The 20,081-nt window shown below is 47.1% G+C and overlaps 1 protein-coding gene across 3 annotated transcripts in view; it reads right to left on the bottom strand.

Moving 5' to 3' along the window:
- The window catches only part of ARMC6 (armadillo repeat containing 6), a 71,736-nt gene that overhangs the window by 30,329 nt on the left and 21,326 nt on the right, over nucleotides 1–20,081 (bottom strand). For all 3 annotated transcript variants that reach the window (XM_033954292.1, XM_033954291.1, XM_033954293.1), the window contains exons 3-5: nucleotides 18,022–18,101; nucleotides 11,463–12,033; nucleotides 9,672–9,817 (exon numbers count right to left, since the gene is read on the bottom strand). In XM_033954292.1, coding sequence (XP_033810183.1) covers nucleotides 9,672–9,817; nucleotides 11,463–12,033; nucleotides 18,022–18,101 — 797 coding nt within the window. The remainder of the gene's footprint in view (nucleotides 1–9,671; nucleotides 9,818–11,462; nucleotides 12,034–18,021; nucleotides 18,102–20,081) is intronic.

Raw genomic sequence — 20,081 nt, 5'->3', positions numbered from 1 at the left:
CTAGCATTTCAGGCAGCTTCCTACGATAAAGAATTTTGATCACTGTTGCTTACAGCTTGTTCTTATAAACATTTTAGAACCCAGTTGAAAACTTATCTCTTCTCAAAATACCTTGTGTTTCGCTTGATATTTTTATTTATAATCTTTTGTAAACCGTGTTGAACTTACGCGGTTAAGAAGCACAATGTTATGTTATGTTATGCTGCTCAGGGTCACAAGGAGCAGTGCCCAGCATTGCTATGAATCATCCCCCCCACAAATCTCTTGATGGGGGCACTGGCACCTCTCCTCCACTCTGTCCAACCATTTTGTCAGCTTCAGCTCTCCCTCCAACGTTGCTTCCTGGCCCACAACCGGGAAGTGACAACAGAAGGAGAGCTGAAGCCAGCATGAACAGCAGATAGGAAGTGCTGCTCACTGCTAGTTAAGATTTGAAGAGATGGGTGAGCAGCAAGGAGGAGAGGTGCTGGTGTCCCTGCCAAGATGGTGCCCAGGGTGGTCCACCCCCCTTACTACACCACTGTTTCTACTCCAGTATTCTGTTTCTGTTTCCAACAGTGGCCAATCCAGGTTACAAGTACCCAGCAGAACCCCAAATTGTAGCAATATTCCATACTACCAGTCCTGGGACAAGCAGTGGCTCCTCCCATGTCTGTCTATTTCAATAGCAGACTGGCTACAATCTGTAATACAGTGGTACCTCGGTTTACGAGTGCACCGGTTTGCGAGTGTTTTGCAAGACGAGCAAAACATTTGCAAAATCGGAGCCTCGGAAACCGAGCATGGCTCAATTTATGAGCACCCCCCCCCCCGCAATCCGGCACCCCCCTGCCACGACTGGGCACCCCCCCGCAGCTTCTTACCCTCATCTGGGCACTCTTGAAGATCGGCCCTCGTCTGCTGGGCCTTGAGCATCTGAGCATGCTCAAGGCCCAGCAGACGAGGAGTCCGATCTTCTAGAGTGCCCAGATGAGGGTAAGAAGCGGCGGGGGGTGCCCAATTGTGTCGGGGGGGTCGGATCGTGGCAGGGGGGGTGCCGGTTCGAGGCAGGGGGGTGCCGGATCGCATGGGGGGGGTGCCGGATCGCAGGGGGGGGCCTTCGAGGGGAGCAATGGCGGTTCTCGGGGGGGGGGGGGTGGAACGCATCAAAGCGAGTTTCCATTATTTCCTATGGGGAAACTCGCTTTGATAAACGAGCATTTTGGATTACGAGCATGCTCCTGGAAAGCAATGTTACTTACCGTAACAGTTGTTATCCAGGGACAGCAGGCAGCTATTCTCACTAGTGGGTGATGTCATCAGACAGAGCCCCGGTACGGACGTCTCACAAGCACGTGTTGCTTGTAGAAACTTAAAGTTTCTAGATGCCCGCACCGCGCATGCGCCGGTGCCTTCCTACCCGGAGATCCGGGCGTGTCTCCTCAGTTCAGGTAGCTAGCCTGAGAAGCCAACCCAGGGGAGGTGGGTGGGACGTGAGAATAGCTGCCTGCTGTCCCTGGATAACAACTGTTACGGTAAGTAACATTGCTTTATCCCAGGACAAGCAGGCAGGTATTCTCACTAGTGGGTGACCTCCAAGCTAACCTCAGTGGGATGGAGGGGGAGTTGGCGACTTAAGAGAATAAATTTTTCAATACTGTTTGGCCAAACTGTCCATCCCGTCTGGAGAGAGTATCCAGACAATAATGTGAGGTGAATGTGTGAACCGAGGACCAGGTGGCAGCCTTACAAATTTCCTCGATTGGTGTTGATCTGAGGAATGCTACTGAGGCTGCCATTGCTCTGACCTTATGGGCTGTGACCTTACAAGGAAGTGATAATCCAGCCTGGGCATAGCAGAAAGAGATGCAAGCCGCCATCCAATTAGAGATGGTGCGCTTTGATACGGGTCTTCCCAACTTATTAGGGTCGAAGGAGACAAAAAGTTGAGGAGTGGTTCTGTGTGGCTTGGTGCGATCCAGGTAGAAAGCCAAGGCACGTTTACAGTCTAGAGTGTGAAGGGCCGATTCTCCGTGGTGAGAATGAGGCTTAGGGAAGAATACTGGAAGTACGATGGATTGGTTGAGATGAAATTCGGAGACCACCTTAGGCAGGAATTTCGGGTGAGTGCGGAGGACCACCTTGTCATGGTGGAATACTGTGAATGGTGGGTCCGCCATCAATGCCTGGAGTTCGCTGACTCTGCGAGCGGACGTAAGGGCTACAAGGAAAAGAACTTTCCAGGTGAGATACTTCAGAGGGGCCCTGTTGAGTGGTTCAAACGGGGGCTTCATGAGGTGGGAAAGGACTACATTGAGGTCCCAAACCACTGGGGGTGGTTTGAGAGGAGGGTTAACATGGAAGAGTCCTTTCATAAATCTGGCGACCACCGGATGGGCCGAGAGGGGTTTCCCTTGTAGAGGCTGGTGGAACGCCGCAATAGCGCTCAGGTGGACTCGTATGGATGTGGACTTGAGCCCAGATTGAGATAGGTGCAGGAGATAGTCCAGCACGGAGGATAAGGAAGCTCGCTGGGGTTCCTTTGACTTAGAAACGCACCATGAGGAGAATCTGGTCCATTTCTGGGAGTAGCATTGACGAGTGGCGGGCTTCCTGGAAGCTTCCAAGACTTCCCTCACTTCTTGTGAGAATTGGTGAGGGGTTACGTTGAGAGGAACCAAGCTGTCAGGTGGAGAGACTGCAGGTTGGGATGAAGTAGTGATCCTTGATGTTGAGTAAGTAGTGAAGGAAACACTGGAAGTGGTACTGGTTCCCTGCTGCTGAGTTGAAGTAGGAGGGAGAACCAAGGTTGTCTGGGCCACCGAGGAGCTATTAGAATCATGGTGGCCCGTTCGAGTTTCAGCTTGACCAGAGTCTTCTGGATCAGCGGGAATGGTGGGAACGCATATAGAAATCGTTTCCCCCAGTTCAGTAGAAAAGCATCTGCCTCGAGGCGATGAGGAGTGTAGATCCTGGAGCAAAACTGAGGCAGTTTGGCGTTGTGGGGAGCCGCAAAGAGGTCTATCTGAGGCGTCCCCCATTGCGTGAAGATTTGGTGAAGGGGGTTGGAATGGAGAGTCCATTCGTGCGGTTGTAGCAGACGGCTTAGTTTGTCTGCTAGGACGTTGTTCTCCCCCTGGATGTATACTGCTCTGAGTAAGGCGTTGTGGCGCACCGCCCAGTCCCAGACTCGTAGAGCTTCCTGGCAAAGGAGGGACGAGCCCGTGCCCCCTTGCTTGTTGATGTAATACATGGCAGCCTGATTGTCTGTGCGAATGAGGATTACCGTGTCGTGAAGTAGGTGTTGGAAAGCTTGGAGCGCATTGAAGATGGCTCTGAGTTCCAATAGATTGATTTGGTGTAGTCTTTCCGCACTGGTCCAGAATCCTTGGGTGCGGAGACCCTCCAGGTGGGCCCCCCATGCGTAATTCGACGAGTCGGTTGTGAGAACTTTCTGATGGGGGGGAGAGTGCATCAGCAAACCTCTGGATAGATTCGAAGAGGTCATCCACCAAAGTAGAGACTGCCGAAGAGCAGGTGTGACTACGATGCGTTTGGATAGTGGATCGGATGTCTGGTTCCACTGTGATGCCAGGGTCCACTGGGGGATCCTGAGGTGGAGTCTGGCAAAGGGTGTCACGTGTACTGTGGAGGCCATATGGCCCAGGAGCACCATCAGTTGTCTCGCCGGTATGGTTTGGTGAGTGATCACCGACTGGCAGAGGTGAAGAAGAGACTCCATGCGTTGCCGGGGCAGGAATGCTCGGAGTCGGGTGGTGTCCAGGACCGCTCCGATGAAGGGGAGGGACTGGGTAGGCTGTAGATGGGACTTGGAGAAGTTGATCTCGAAGCCCAAATTCTGGAGGAAGTAGGTTGTAGCCAAGGCCGCCGAAGTGACCTCTGGGGCTGACGGGGCCTTGATGAGCCAGTCGTCGAGGTATGGAAAGACCTGTAGACCCCTGTCCCTGAGTGCTGCGGCCACTACCACCAGGCACTTTGTGAAGACTCTGGGGGACGAAGATAGGCCGAATGGTAGCACTCGATACTGTAGGTGCAGATTTCCCACCCGAAATCTGAGGAACTTTCGGGAGGCCGGGTGAATGGGGATGTGAGTGTAGGCCTCTTTGAGATCCAGGGAGCATAACCAGTCGTTCTGCTCGAGGAGGGGGTATAGAGAAGCCAAAGTCAACATGCGAAACTTCTCTTTGACCAGGAACTTGTTGAGGGCCCGAAGGTCTAAAATGGGTCGCAGGTCGCCCGTTTTCTTCGGGACGAGGAAGTACCGGGAGTAAAACCCTCGGTTCAATTGGTCTGACGGGACCGTCTCGACCGCCCGAAGCTGGAGTAAGTTTTGGACTTCCTGAAGAAGAAGGGAGGTCTGCGTCGAGCTTGAAGGATACTCTCTTGAAGGATGGTCCGGGGGGACCCGGTGGAATTGAAGGGAGTATCCTTCTCTTATGATGGAGAGGACCCATAGGTCCGTGGTTATGGCCTCCCATCTGTGGTAAAAAAGATGGAGGCGGCCCCCTATGGGAGAGGCCGAGGTTATGCTCCCGGGAGGGGCGTCAAAAGGGCTGGGGAGCCTTAGGTACAGCGGGTGGCTGGACTTTTTGCTGAGACTTCTGGGGGGGTTGTCTCTTCGCAGGCTGTCTCGCCGCGGGCGTTTGTCTGGGCATGTAACGCCGCTGGTAAATCAGGGGTGGCCTGGAAGGTCGAGACTGTTGAGGTTTGGGTTTGGGCCGTAGGATGGATTGAAAGGATTTTTCATGATCCGACAGCTTCTTGGTAACAGTTTCGATAGACTCATCGAACAGGTCGGCTCCAGCACATGGTACGTTGGCGAGTCTGTCCTGTAGGTTGGGATCCATATCGATAGTACGGAGCCATGCCAGGCGACGCATAGCTACCGCGCTTGCGGCGGCGCGTGCCGAGAGTTCGAATGCATCGAAGGAGGATTGCATCAGCTGGAGGCGTAATTGGGAGAGGGAGGCTACCACTTCCTCGAACTCGAATCGAGCTTGGTTGTCTATGAACGGAGTGAACTTGCGGAGTACCGGCAAGAAGAACTCCAGATAGGAAGAGAAAAAGAAGTTGTAGTTTAGCACCCGTGACGCCATCATGGAGTTTTGGTAGAATTTTCTACCAAATTTGTCCATCGTTCTTCCCTCTCGGCCTGGCGGTACAGAAGCGTAGACCTGGGAGGGATGAGAGCGTTTGAGGGAGGACTCGACCAATAGGGATTGGTGGGAGAGTTGGGGGCCCTCGAACCCTTTATGGTGCACGATGCGGTATCGAGCATCGAGTTTGCTGGGGATCGCCGGTATGGAATACGGCGTTTCGAAGCACTGCATGAAGGTCTGGTCCAGTAATTTATGCAAGGGGAGCCGGAGCGACTCCGTTGGAGGGTTAGGTAAGTGCATGGTGTCCAGATACTCTTTGGAGTATCTGGAGCCCGTGTCAAGGGTCACGTCCAGATCATCCGCCATTTGTCGGAGGAATGATGAGAAGGACAATTGTTCCGCCAGCGTCGGTCTGTGGGACGGGCTGGAGGAGGATGAGGCCTCCAGGTCTGTGGACATCGGGGAGTGACAAGGAGAATCGGGTACCGGTGTCTCCTCGTACTCCGGGCCCCTCGGAGGGGACGCCTCTGTTGAGGAGTATCCCCTACGTTGCAGTTTTTTCTGCGGTGACACCTCCGAATGGCGTGAGGAGTGCCAGGATGAGTGTCTCGATCGGTGCCCGTCTCGGTGGCGGGACGGGGATCGGGATCGTCTGTGCATCGCATGGTCTCCCGAGGCCCCCAAGTGGATAGGGCTGGAAGCGGTGGATCGCAACTGGGTTTGCGATGCGGATTCTTGCGATGCTACCCAAGTCTGGTAAGGAGTGCGGAAGAACTCTTCCTGACTATGCCCAGGGCTTCGAGTATCGAGCGGGGGTCTGGTCCCATGTTGGCGCGGAGGCGTAATGGGTTCTAATGGCGGCATATCGGTAAGCGAGGTTTGCCGCGTGGGCATCGCCGCCCTCCCCCGTTCGTCCTCGTCGGTTGTCGAGGTCGAACGGTGTGGGGGAGGGGGAGGGGGCGGACCGCCCCTTTGGGTCGGTACCGGGAGGTCACCCTGTATGGCAGCGATGAGCCCGGGTCCGATGGTCTGCATGAGCTCAACGAATTGAGCTTCTAGCACGGACCGTAGCGAAGCCGATAGGGAGGGATCCGCACCGAAAGGGGGTCCTCCTGCACGGACATCGCGCTCCTTCGAGGTCGAGTGCTTCTGCTTAGCAGCTTTCGGCACTTTGATGACCATTGGTGGCACTGTGGAAGGAAGAGGTACCTGAACCGAGGAGACCGGGGCAGGCACCGACGTCGAGCTCGTGGATGGTGTCGGGGCGAGCGATGCCGGTTTCACCACACTCGATGCAGGGGTGGTCGATGCCGGTTTCGCCCGAACCGGGGAGGTATCAGATGAAGTGGAGGCTGTGGGATCCTTAGCTGCGTCCATCTTGAACATCGATTCCCACAATAGGCAACGCCGCTTGAAAGAGCGTGCCGTAAGGGTAGAGCAAGGCCCGCACGATTTCGGGATGTGGTCAGGGCCCAAACACTGCAAACAGCGCCAGTGAGGGTCCGTGAGTGAAATCGCGCGTTGGCACTTGCTGCACTTTTTAAACCCGGTGGTTGGCCGGGACATAGGCCGGAAAATCTCCGCCGCGAGGTCGAAGCCAGTGGGCCTGAGCCACGTGGCCGGCCCGTTCGACCCGCCGGAGGAAATAATCTTCTTTTTTTTTTTTTTTTTTTTTTACGAAAATAAAAGAACTGTTAACTGTAATTAAAAGAAAGGCGAAAACGCGGACAAGGAAGGCAAATTTAACTGAATTCAGCTAGCGCATGATGAAGTTGAACTTCTCAGCTCCGCGGAAAAGAAAGAACTGAGGAGACACGCCCGGATCTCCGGGTAGGAAGGCACCGGCGCATGCGCGGTGCGGGCATCTAGAAACTTTAAGTTTCTACAAGCAACACGTGCTTGTGAGACGTCCGTACCGGGGCTCTGTCTGATGACATCACCCACTAGTGAGAATACCTGCCTGCTTGTCCTGGGATAACGGATTATACTCGTAATCCAAGGTACTACTATCTAAGCAATATGTTTATTTTTATTTGATAAATCACTTTTTCCAATACGTGGGTCAAAAGTGTACATAATATTAAAAATGGAAAGGAACTCCAAAGAATAATAGGAAAGAAATTCAATCAAACCAACACAAAGGAAAAAAAATACAACTTAATCCTTTAGTGCAGGGGTGTTAAACTGAATCACATAAGGGTCCGAAATTTGAAAAAAAGGCTAAGTTGCAGGCCAAATTTCTTATTAAGATACGCTAACCAATTTAGCGTGCGATAAATGCGCACCTTAATAAAAGGACCCCTAAGTGACTAAGGCTCAGTCTTAGTAGAAGTTTAAGGTTACAACGTCTCGAACCCCACGCCGGCTCTGTGATGTAAACAAAATAAATAAAAAAGACTTTTCCTCTCTCCTTTAGGTCCTAGTTCACACTTGCTTTCTAATACCAGCTCTGGCAGGATACACATTTCAAATCTGACATATTGTAACCACAAAACAAAAAATAAAATTATTTTTTCTACCTTTTGTTGTCTGGTGATTATTCAATCATGTTGGTCCCAGGCTCTGTGCTCCAAGACAATGAACTAAGATTTGATCAAACTTGAAAATACTGGATTGTAAGCATAAAAGTTTCCATTCAAAATCCTGAAAGGAAGGTTTGCAATTTTGCATACAACTTTTTACTTAATAAATAAATGAAAAAAAAAGGAAGAAAAGTTAAAGGAAGGTGATCAACAATTGCTTAATATTTCTACAATGCTGGAACTTTCAGACAGAGAAGTCGCAATGCCGGCAACACTTCTTCTTATAGTTGCCTTTGCACCGGATAAGAATTGGCTATTAAGACTTTTCTTTAAAAATAGACAGAAAGAATTTTGAGGGTATAAAATACAAATATTTCCAGATCTGTCACAAGACACACAAAAACGTCGACGTGAATTTTTGTTGTTAAAGCCAGGTGTTATCGCTCTTGGGGCGACCTATTTTCTTTGCCACCCATGTAAATGTGTGATAGTGTATCAAATGCAAAAATATCTTGTCTTCGATCCTAGCCAACTGACAACCTTCTTGTCAGCGGCTCGCCTGAAAAAAGGAGGAGGAATATGAAGTACTCTTAGACTGATTTCCTGTCTCAGCCAACATAATTGTTAGTTTTTATTTTTATTTTTTTGTTATATTCTCGCCGATTCTACATCTTGGACCCTTATTGAGGACTTGAGTTAAAGTTAAGCTATATTGGGTTACTAGATTATAATTTGTATTGTATTTTATTTCCTGCCTAACTTTATCTTTCTGTACAAGTGGATACTTGATATGTTATTGAAAAACAATAAATAAATAAAATAAAAAATAAATAAATGAAAATATTGAAATGTAGAATGGGACCTGAATGCTATTTCTTTTCCACTGGAAAGCAAGCACAAAGAAATATGCCATTTTAAAATACATCCCTACTTTAAAACCAATTATCCAACACACTGGGTCTGCTGAAGGCTGCTATTAGAAATAATAGTTTTATTTCCTTACCTGTATTTCATGCCTGTTCTGTGGGCTGTACATTCTTCCAGGTAGGTTTGTGCCGCATTATCTGTAGGTTCATGCAGCCTGCAGAGGATCGCTGGTTGGCTGTAGCGATACTAGCAGGCCACGGTAGCCTCAACTGCACATTCCCTCTGGTGCAGTCCCGCCGACGTACGGGACCGCACCAGAGGGAACATGTAGCTGAGGCTACAGTGGCATGCTAGGATCGCTACAGCCGACTAGTTTCAAGTTTCTTTATTTTTGATATACTGTCTATCAAAACACATGTCTAGAAGGTGCACATTATATAAGATTATAGGAAACAATTAAAATAGGTAAATAAAAACAATAATTTATCAAATATTAAAAATACAGGACAAATTCAGATTAACATACATGAAATGAAGGGAAAGTAGGGAGGGGAAAGGTCGTTTAAAATACATCAAAGTAAAATTAATAATAAAAAAAAAAAGACGGTAAATGGGGAGTGGTAGAAAGATTAGGATGTGAATCACTTCAAAAGAAGTATTAGATCAGGGGTCCCCAAAGTCCCTCCCGAATCTAGTCAGGTTTTCAGGATTTCCCCAATGAATATGTATTGAAAGCAGTGCATGCACATAGATCTCATGCATATTCATTGGGGAAATCCTGAAAACCCGACTAGATTGCAGCCCTCAAGGAGGGACTTTGGGGACCCCTGTATTAGATGTTTCAAAGCTTCACATGAATCAGGGAATTAAGAGGCGGAAGCTAATACTAAAGAGTAAAAGCATCTTTAAAGAGGAAAGTTTTAAATTTGGTTTTAAATTTTCCGAGTGAGTTCTCTAATTGAATGTCTAGTGGAAGGGCATTCCACAGAGAGGGGGCAGGCCGTGTGAACCTACAGATGATGCGGTGCGGGTCAGCTTTAGGGGAAATTTGAAATTGTCTGGCGGGCTAAATTGCAGTACACCGCGGGCCAGAGTTTGACATGTCTGCTTTAGTGCATTTGGCTTCAAGTCAGGCTAATTAAATTGTACCACAACATGTTGTCTGTAATCCTATGTACTGTACCTGATGATCGATGCAGTCTGCCAACAGTGCCACCATGAAGTTTAAGCCCCCGAGGTCAACAATTTCCTGGCAGAATTCATTCCGAACTGACAAATGTGCCAGGACACTGCATAGCTCGCTAAGAACAGTGGAATTATCCATGAAACCTGGAAGGGAAAAAAAAAGAGGTGAGGGAAGATCACCACCAAAAAAACAGAAACTGAAGGTCAGCAGTGTATATCATTAAATTCATCACATCTCTTCTTCAATTCAGATTTTAAGGACAACTGTCATCCCAGATTTACTCCTTTTCTGCCACACATAGCTGGAACATTTTGAAACTAAAAGATTGAGGTGTCATGCAGTGAAACTGCTGGCACTGACTGCTGTGTCCCTGGCTACTGAAAACTCATATGCTACCTGGAGAGCTCTGTGACTCGAGGAGTTTCACTTTCTGCAAATGCACTCAGCAGAATCAACAGCAAAAGAAGCTAAAATGGAAAGAGCTTAGCCTTTAGAGGAAATTACATAGAAAAATACTGTTTGTTCACCCACTCTATCCGAAGGTCTCCAAGCTTTTATATATGTATATTTTAAAGCATCATTTGGGGCATGCTTATGAAAAATCAAACACAGTTCCAAATGGCCTGCTCTGTTGCAAGGCTCACAATGGACAACTCTCAGCCTGTACTATACAAATTAACTATAGTCAATATTGGAATATCTTTCTCTAGTTCCTCTGAAATAAATTCCAACACACCCTCTGGCAATACACTTACATTTCGTCCACAAATTAGTACAGTGGTTAAAAATTGCTTTTATAAGCTGAGGATGATTAGATCATTGGTCCCCCTTCTTGATATTACTTCCCTTAACGTGTTAATCCACTCCCTTGTAATATCCATAATGGATTATTGCAATTCCTTATTAAAAGGGATATGCCTAAAAGATATAAAACGTCTTCAACTTATCAAAAACACAGCTATTAAGATTATTTCAGGATCTAATAAATTTGATCACGTAACTCCACTATTACGAAAAGCCCACCGGTTGCCTATTATACATATGAAATTGCTCTTCTGACTTTTAAAACTATACAAACTAACGCCCCAGCTTTCATAGACAGACTCTTGATTCCGTACGACCCTCCAAAAGCCCTCAGATCAACTTCACAGCACACCCTTAATGTTCCCTCTTTGAAAATAATCGGTACTCGTCGTACCTTTATTTTTTCAGTGACCGCCCCAATGACCTGGAACTCTCTTCCTCTATACTTAAGATCTGAACAAAATCTGCAAAAGTAGTTTAAAGTGTTTTTTTTTTAAAGATGCCTTTAACTGAAAATATGATATATATTTTCCTTAACAGTGTCTAAAATTTTTCTCTTTTTCAGTTTCCTAGCAATTCTTCACCTTCCCTACTCCCTCTTGTATTTCCCTTCTGTGTACCTTTTCTTTAAATATTGTAGTTCTCCCCCCTTTCCTATTGTTTTCTGTAGCTTAAGCATGTTAGTAAGCCCAAGAATTATTATTAGTCATGTATGTCTAATTGGTCTACAGTTTGTCTCCTTGTTATTTTTAAATTTTTTATGTACAACGCTTTGTACCTTCGGATAAGCGTTTTATCAAAAACTTGAATAAACTTGAAACTTGAAGATCTACCAACATTGAAGAAAGAGTCACAAATTGTTCAAATATATTCCACAGACCTCTCTAAGGACCTCTTTCTCTTATTATAATTAGGATCTTTATGTGGAGACATTTAAGATAAAAAAGAAAACAGAATTCTGGCTCCTATTTTCCCTAAACCTACCTTTGGCAGCATCTATTATCACCTTTAATCCATTATTTTCCAGTACTATCTTCTTAGCATGATCATGGGCATGGCTAAAAGGCACTCGAATATCATCATCAAAAGTCATGATCTTCAGAGCTGAACATGCCTTCCTGACCAGCTCGGCATCTGTTCCGTGTTTTACTAGTGCTCCTGTCAGTAGTGGGAGGATCCCGGCTTTCACCAAATCCTGGCGGTTTTGTTCATGCTTTAGACAAACGCGGCGGACAAGCTGAATGCCAATTAAAGTCACATCGGCATCATTTGTATTCTCCTCAAGAGTTTTGACCAGAAGTTGCTGTCCCACAGGCTCAAAAAGGTCTGGCTGGCCATCTGTCAAGGAAGTCATAGCATGAAGAGCTTTCAGCATGAGGTTTCGGTCTCCCAAAGTGGAATTCCAGGCAGAAAGCAAGACAGGATAGGCACTTTTTTGTGCAGACTGAAATCTGTTAGCCAATCCTTGTTTGCATTGCTCACTGAAGTGCAGAAGAAGGTCCCCCATCTCACCATGAGCTGATGAATCTACAGATTTCCGAAGCAATTCTAATGTCTACAATATAAAGACAGCAAAGACAAAGAAAGGGAATGCTCTATAAGGCACAACTGTGCTAACACTGTCAAACAACACCTTATAAATTTAAGTATTGAGATGCACATCGACAGTAAATTTGGGAGAGAGATTATATACAATATATCGGGGACAAGTCTACAACCTAGGCACTAACATTTGTGACTATCTCTGGGAAACTTAAAATCTCCAGACTTTTAGTTATGTTTTACCAGGGATGGTCACTTTTACATATGCATAAACATTTATACTTAGGCGCATAAGTGCACACCTACGAGTGTAAATGCAAGCATGGTGCCTAAATATCTTTCTGTAAATACCTGCTAACTGTACATAGCATGTATTTGCAAGAGGGTGTACACAGGGGTGGAGCAGGGCAGAGCCAGGTACATAACTTATAGAATACTGTAAATTACATGCCTCCTTGCAACACTTAGGCGACTATACTTACACCAGCCCTATGGTATAAAACTATGGCATGATCTGCCATCTTATATTCATGTAGAGCAATCACTCCCAAGGTTTAAAAAGAACCTTAAAACTCACCTCTTCAAGTGAAAGTGGGTGACATAGATTATAAGATTAGTATGTTTGCTGATGTTTTGTTGTCCCTTACATCCCGATTACTACCCAGCATAATCTGATGGCAGAGTTGTAAGCTTATTCCTTGCCCTCTCACCTTCAAGAAGAAATCTCATTGGACAAATTCAAAAATAACTTAAAAGACCTTCCTCTTTAAAGATGCATATGACAAATAAACGCTAGATCGCATATAGAAGGAAGAGCATTACATTACAGAGCAGGGGCAGCGGCGAGAGTTAGCTCCGCCCACCCCAAGCGTCAGCGAGGTCAGAGCCCGAACTCCCCCTTGATAGGGGCGGAGCCAACGGCGCGAGGCACACGCTGACCTGAACACCGGCTGAGAAGCAGGCAGAGAGGAGGTAAGGAGACTTCAGGAGCGAGGCAGGAGATAAAAGGCAGGGAATTAGAAGCGAGCCAGAGCAGGGGCAGCGGCGAGAGTTAGCTCCGCCCACCCCAAGCGTCAGCGAGGTCAGAGCCCGAACTCCCCCTTGATAGGGGCGGAGCCAACGGCGCGCAGCCGTTCGGCGCGCAGCGAAGGCGAGCAGCAAAGGCGCTCGCCTTAGCGAGAGCGCCTTTGCGAAGGGCCGTCGCTACACCCAGGGACACCAGGGAAGGACAACAAGAAGGCAGAGAGAGGACACTAGCAGCAGACAGAAAAAGAGAGAGGACACCAGCAGCAACAGAGGACACTAGCAGCAGGCAGAGAGAAAGAGAGAGAGGACACCAGCAGTAGGCAGAAAGAGAGGACACAAAGCAGTTACAGAGGGCACTTACAGGTCACACATTATCTGTTAACTGTTATCTTAAAGTAGGAACAACAATGGAAGTAGAGGGAAGGCAGAAGATGAGCTTTCCAGTGTTCTGCACAGACTGTCATATGTATGACTACCTCCCCTCGGGGAGACAGTCATATGTATGCGGTCGGTGTCAGGAGCTGAAAAGCTTGAAGAAAGAAGTCAAGCGACTTGAAGACAAGATACAAGAGCTAGAAGGACTTTACACCACCGAGGACCCAACTGGGACAGCTGAGGACTTCATGAGTGAGAGACACATTGGGGAGGAAGTCAAAGAACTCGAGAAATTCATTGAGGAAGCATACAGGAAAAGGGTGGAAGAGAACGACCTTCAGATGAAAGATGGAGTTACACCAACATGGAAGGGAGAACAAGAAGCAGATGACTTCATAGAAGACACCCACAGAGGAATACCACATGAGAGAGAAGAACTGACTATTCGATGCCCAGAAGAAAGAGTGCAGCACACCGAGGACATTGACCTGAGACCGAAGCGAAAAATGAAGAAGGGAAAGTCAGCGATCCTAGTGGGAGACTCAATCCTGAGGCATGTGGACAGCCACATAGCAGGAGGGAGAGAGGATCGACTGGTGACCTGCCTCCCGGGAGCGAGAACAAAGGACATCGTAGACAAAATTGGGAAGATCCTGGAAGGAGCGGAGACAGAAGAGACCGCAGTAGTGATCCACATCGGGACGAATGATGTCAGTAGGAGAGACTACAGGAGAAGCACGCTGATAGAACAGTTCAAGATTCTGGGAACGAAGCTGAAGATGAGGACCCAGAAGATAGCGTTCTCAGAGATCCTACCGGTACCGAGGGCGGATGTCAAGAGGCAGGAGGAACTACAATCAATAAATGCGTGGATGAGGAAATGGTGTGAAGAAGAAGGTTTCTACTTCGTGAGAAACTGGACAATGTTCTGGGGCAAGAGCAAGCTCTACAGGAGAGATGGACTGCACCTGAGCGCGGCGGGAACTAGACTTCTAGCAAATAACGTCAGGAGAGGAATAGAACAGACTTTAAACTAAGAAGAAGGGGAAAGCCGACAGTTGACCAAGTGTCGATGATTCGGAAGAAAGTATCCCATAAAGATACTGAGGGGAAAAAAGACTGAGAAGAAATAAGGGACAAATTACAGGAGTCAACTAACCCAGAAGAGGAGGTTAGGAAGATTGTAACAAAAGAAAAGAAACCAAGGACCGAAGCACAAGGAAAGGAAATGAAGATAAAGAAATACCAGGATCTAAATTGCGTATATGCTAATGCAAGGAGCCTAAGAAATAAAATGGGGGAATTAGAAGTCATGGCCAATGCAGAGGACATAGACATCATTGGAGTCGCTGAAACATGGTGGAATGAAGAAAACAAATGGGATACAGCACTGCCAGGGTACAAGCTCTATCGCAGGGACAGTTCAGGCCAAAAGGGTGGTGGAATAGCCCTATACATAAAAGAAAGCATACAATCGACAAGAATGGACACAGCAGAGACGACCAACAAGCTGGAATCGCTATGGGTTAAAATACCGGGAAGGAAATGGCCTGAAATAAAGCTGGGCCTATATTATCGTCCACCCGGGCAAACTGGAGATATAGATGAAGAAATGGAAGCCGAGATGAAGCGAGAATGTAAAAGCAGTAACACAGTTATTATGGGAGACTTCAACTACCCTGGGATAGACTGGAGTCTTGGAAGCTCAAGATGCGCTAGGGAGACAGAATTTCTGGAGGCTACACAAGATTGCTTCATGGAGCAGCTTGTTAGAGAACCTACGAGAGGAAATGCCACTCTGGATTTAATCCTAAATGGGTTAAGAGGACCTGCAAAGGAAGTAGAAGTAGTGGGACCGTTGGGAAACAGCGATCACAATATGATCAAGTTCAAGGTTGAGGTTGGAATACCGAAAGGAAAGAGAACCATAGCGACAACCTTTAACTTCAGAAAAGGAAACTACAAAGCAATGAGGGAAATGGTAAGGAAGAAACTTAGGAACACTTCCAGGAACTGGAAAACGGAAGAAAATGCCTGGTCTTTTTTCAGGGACATGGTGAGCGAGGCGCAAAATCTGTATATCCCCAGATTCAGAAAGGGGTGCAAAAAGAGTCGAACAAAAGACCCGGCGTGGATAACTAAAATAGTGAAGGAAGCGATAGGAAATAAGAAAAATTCATTCAAGAAATGGAAAAAGGACAAAACTGAGGAGAACTGGAAAGAGCACAGGAAGTATCAAAAGGAATGTCACCGTGTGGTTCGAAAAGCCAAAAGAGAGTATGAAGAGAGGCTAGCCAGGGAAGCACGGAATTTCAAACCGTTCTTTAGATATGTTAAAGGGAAGCAGCCGGCTAGGGAGGAGGTGGGACCGCTGGACGACGGAGACAGGAAGGGTGTGGTGAAGGAGGAGAAAGAAGTAGCAGAAAGACTTAACGTGTTCTTTTCGTCCGTATTTACAAATGAAGACACATCCAACATATCGGATCCCGATCAATTCTTCAATGGAGATCAAGCAGAAAAATTAACATCCATGGAAGTGAGCCTTGAGGATGTACGCAGGCAGATTGAAAAATTAAAAACTGACAAATCCCCGGGTCTGGATGGAATCCATCCAAGGGTTCTGAAGGAACTAAAGGAGGAAATAGTGGAACTACTGCAGCAAATTTACAATCTATCCCTGAAAACGGGCGTGATCCCGGAGGAGTGGAAGATAGCCAACGTTACACCTATCTTTAAAAAGGAATCAAGAGGAGACCCGGGAAACTACAGACCGGTGAGTCTGACCTCTGTTCCGGGGAAAATGGCGGAAGCACTGATAAAAGAAAACATCGAACATTTAGAAAGAAACGAACTTCTGATAACCAGCCAACATGGTTTCTGCAAGGGGAGATCGTGCCTAACGAACTTATTGCACTTCTTCGAAGGAATTAACAAACGGATGGACAAAGGAGACTCCATAGACATCATATATCTAGATTTCCAAAAAGCCTTTGACAAGGTGCCCCATGAACGCCTACTCCGGAAACTGAAGAACCATGGGGTGGAAGGAGACGTACATAGATGGATCAGAAATTGGTTGGCGGGTAGGACACAGAGGGTAGGAGTGAAGGGCCACTACTCGGACTGGAGGAGGGTAACGAGTGGGGTCCCGCAGGGCTCGGTGCTCGGGCCGCTGCTATTTAATATATTCATAAATGATCTAGAATCAGGGACGAAGTGTGAGATAATAAAATTTGCAGACGACACCAAACTATTTAGTCGAGCTCGGACTAAAGAGGACTGCGAAGAATTGCAAAGAGATTTGAACAAACTAGGAGAATGGGCGACGAGATGGCAGATGAAGTTCAATGTTGAGAAATGTAAAGTATTACATGTGGGAACTAGAAATCCGAGGTACAACTATACGATGGGAGGGATGTTAGTGAAAGAGAGTACCTAAGAAAGGGACTTGGGGGTAATGGTAGACATGACAATGAAGCCAACGGCACAGTGCGCAGCGGCCGCTAAGAGAGCGAATAGAATGCTAGGTATAATCAAGAAGGGTATTACTACCAGAACGAAAGAAGTTATTCTGCCGTTGTATCGGGCGATGGTGCGCCCGCATCTGGAGTACTGCGTCCAATATTGGTCGCCGTACCTTAAGAAAGACATGGCGTTACTAGAGAGGGTTCAGAGGAGGGCGACACGTCTGATAAAAGGGATGGAAAATCTTTCATACGCTGAAAGATTGGAGAAACTGGGACTCTTTTCCCTGGAGAAGAGGAGACTTAGAGGGGATATGATAGAGACTTACAAGATCTTGAAGGGCATAGAGAGAGTAGAGAGGGACAGATTCTTCAAACTTTCGAAAAATAAAAGAACAAGAGGGCATTCAGAGAAGTTGAAAGGGGACAGATTCAAAACAAATGCTAGGAAGTTCTTCTTTACTCAACGTGTGGTAGACACCTGGAATGCGCTTCCAGAGGACGTAATAGGGCAGAGTATGGTATTGGGGTTTAAGAAAGGATTGGACATTTTCCTACTAGAAAAGGGGATAGAAGGGTATAGATAGAAGAGTACTATGCAGGTCCTGGACCTGTTGCGCTGCCGCGTGAGCGGACTGCTGGGCGCAATGGACACTTCAAAGCACATTTCTGTAAGCCAGTTATCACTATCAACACAAGGCGATTGTTAAATGAAATAACTAACTATTCCAAATCAAATATCAATAAAAATCTGAACTCCAAATATTAGGGGGCAGGAGAATTCATCATAGTTTGGAAGCTAAATGTGGCAAATTCAGCTAGGAAATTGCGTTAAGTCATAACTTTTTTCCCCTTGAACAGTAGTCAACAGCACAGAATGTAGGTTATCAGAGGAGATTCTCATCCAGTCTTAAGTGAATTATTAGCATATCCACCAATGCCCAAACCGACTGCATTCTGATAGGCTGATGTTTTCTTCTAATATTCAAAATCAAGCTGAAATGTTCTTGCCTTTACTTCTTTACTGGCTTATTTCTTCCACACCTCCTCTGCAACAAATTCTTGTACTAGAGGACATTTTTCAGTTCTTTCCTTTCAGAAGGGTTTTAAGTTTTGGGTCTCTAACCCTACCATACCTGCAAAATCTCATGGGTCTGATCATTCTCGTCATCACCAGGTTTCCGCGGGGCTTTAATAATATTGCTCAAATCAACTCCTACGAGGCAGGAAAGAAAAAAAATATGGTAAGATATTAAAACTTTAAAAGAACTGACAGTTTGGGCCCTTTCCAGGATTCTAGTTTCACAATGAAATAAAGAGCTGAAGAGAAGAACTTTAAAAATAAGAGCTGTTTTGAAGCTTTCCTTTCCATCCTTTCATACAGGATAGAAACCTGAGTTCTTTCCCGCTGCCACACAACCCTTCTCCCCCCTGCCTCTGACCCCTCTCTCCCATACCTTGAATTGGATGGCTCACCAGAGGGATGCTTACTCCCTCCAGCCATTGGCTCGCCTCTTCAAAATGGGCCTGTCCCTCCCCAATGCATCCTGGGAGGGGCCTGAGGCTCTGACTGGCCCAGATTGTTTAAGGCTCCTCCTATGGGAAGTTTATAGTGGGCCAATCAGAGCCTCAGGACCCATAGGAGGGGCCTTAGGCATCCAGGCCAATCAGATATTAAAACTTTAAAAGAACTGACAGTTTGGGCCCTTTCCAGGATTCTAGTTTCACAATGAAATAAAGAGCTGAAGAGAAGAACTTTAAAAATAAGAGCTGTTTTGAAGCTCTCCTTTCCATCCTTTCATACAGGATAGAAACCTGAGTTCTTTCCCGCTGCCACACAACCCTTCTCCCCCCTGCCTCTGACCCCTCTCTCCCATACCTTGAATTGGATGGCTCACCAGAGGGATGCTTACTCCCTCCAGCCATTGGCTCGCCTCTTCAAAATGGGCCTGTCCCTCCCCAATGCATCTTGGGAGGGGCCTGAGGCTCTGACTGGCCCAGATTGTTTAAGGCTCCTCCTATGGGAAGTTTATAGTGGGCCAATCAGAGCCTCAGGACCCATAGGAGGGGCCTTAGGCATCCAGGCCAATCAGAGCCCTAGGCCCCTTCTCGGTGCATCCGGGGAGGGGCCTGAGGTTCTGATTGGCCCAGGTTGTTTAAGGCTCCCTGTATGCCTTATACCCCTCCACAGTGCATCCCAGGATGCACCGGTGAGGGAAGGCTCATTTTGAAGAGGTAGGTCAGCTGGCCAGTGGGAGTAGGCATCCCTTTGGTTAGCCATCTATTTCAAGGTATGAGAGAGGGGTCGGAGGCAGTGGGTGTTGTGTGGCAGCGGGAGAGAATGGACATCTCTCCTGCTTCAGGGGTGGGGGGTGTTGTGTGGCAGTGGGAGAGAATGGGCATCTCTCCCACTGCTGGGGGGGGGTGTTGTGTGGCAGCATGCAGCGAGTAGTGGAACTCTAACCCACTGCCTTACATTATTTTCTTCTCTTCTCTTTTGGCTGCCCTGATGGAAACAGGAAGTTGCATCAGAGGAGATGTTTTAGTGTAGCCACATGTGACTTGAAGAAAGGCTATGATGCTTGGAAACAGAAAAATGAAAATCGCCAGCGAAGGTGAGGGGAAGGAAGGGAGGAAGATGCTGAACCGCGCGAAGGGCACTGAAGGGAAGTGGAGAGGGGGGGAGAGAGGAACAGACGCTGAAGGGAAATGGGTAGGAGAGAGAAGAGAGAAGACATTGAAGGAAAGTGAGGAGGGGAGAGAGTGGAACAGACACTGAAGGAATGTGGGGAGGAAAGAGAGAGAGGGGGAAGCACTTACTAGATGGAAGGAGGGGATAAAGAAATAAAGAGCACATGCAGGATTGGGGAGACAGATACCAGATCTGAGGGGAGGAAAGAGATGCTAAAAACCACCTGGCGGAGGGAAAGAAAGATGGAAGGGAAGAAGACAGATGCCAGACTATGGGGGGAGCGGAGGGAGAGATGAAAGGCTGACAGACCAATGGGGGTAGAAGGGAGAGACACAGTAACAGAGCAGATGCCATATGGAAGAGGCAGAGAGAAGGCAGTCTTTGGATGAAAGGAATAGAATGACAAGAAGATGAGGAGAGCAGAAACCAGACAACAAAGGTAGAAAAAAATTTCTATTTCTTTTCTTTAGGATAAAGTAGTATATTAGTTGTGTTGATAAACAT

The sequence above is a fragment of the Geotrypetes seraphini genome, chromosome 8 (assembly GCF_902459505.1).
Source record: "Geotrypetes seraphini chromosome 8, aGeoSer1.1, whole genome shotgun sequence".
Lineage (NCBI taxonomy): Eukaryota > Metazoa > Chordata > Amphibia > Gymnophiona > Dermophiidae > Geotrypetes > Geotrypetes seraphini.
Note: the sequence above shows the minus strand (reverse complement) of the source record. Positions and strands in the feature narration are given on the sequence as shown.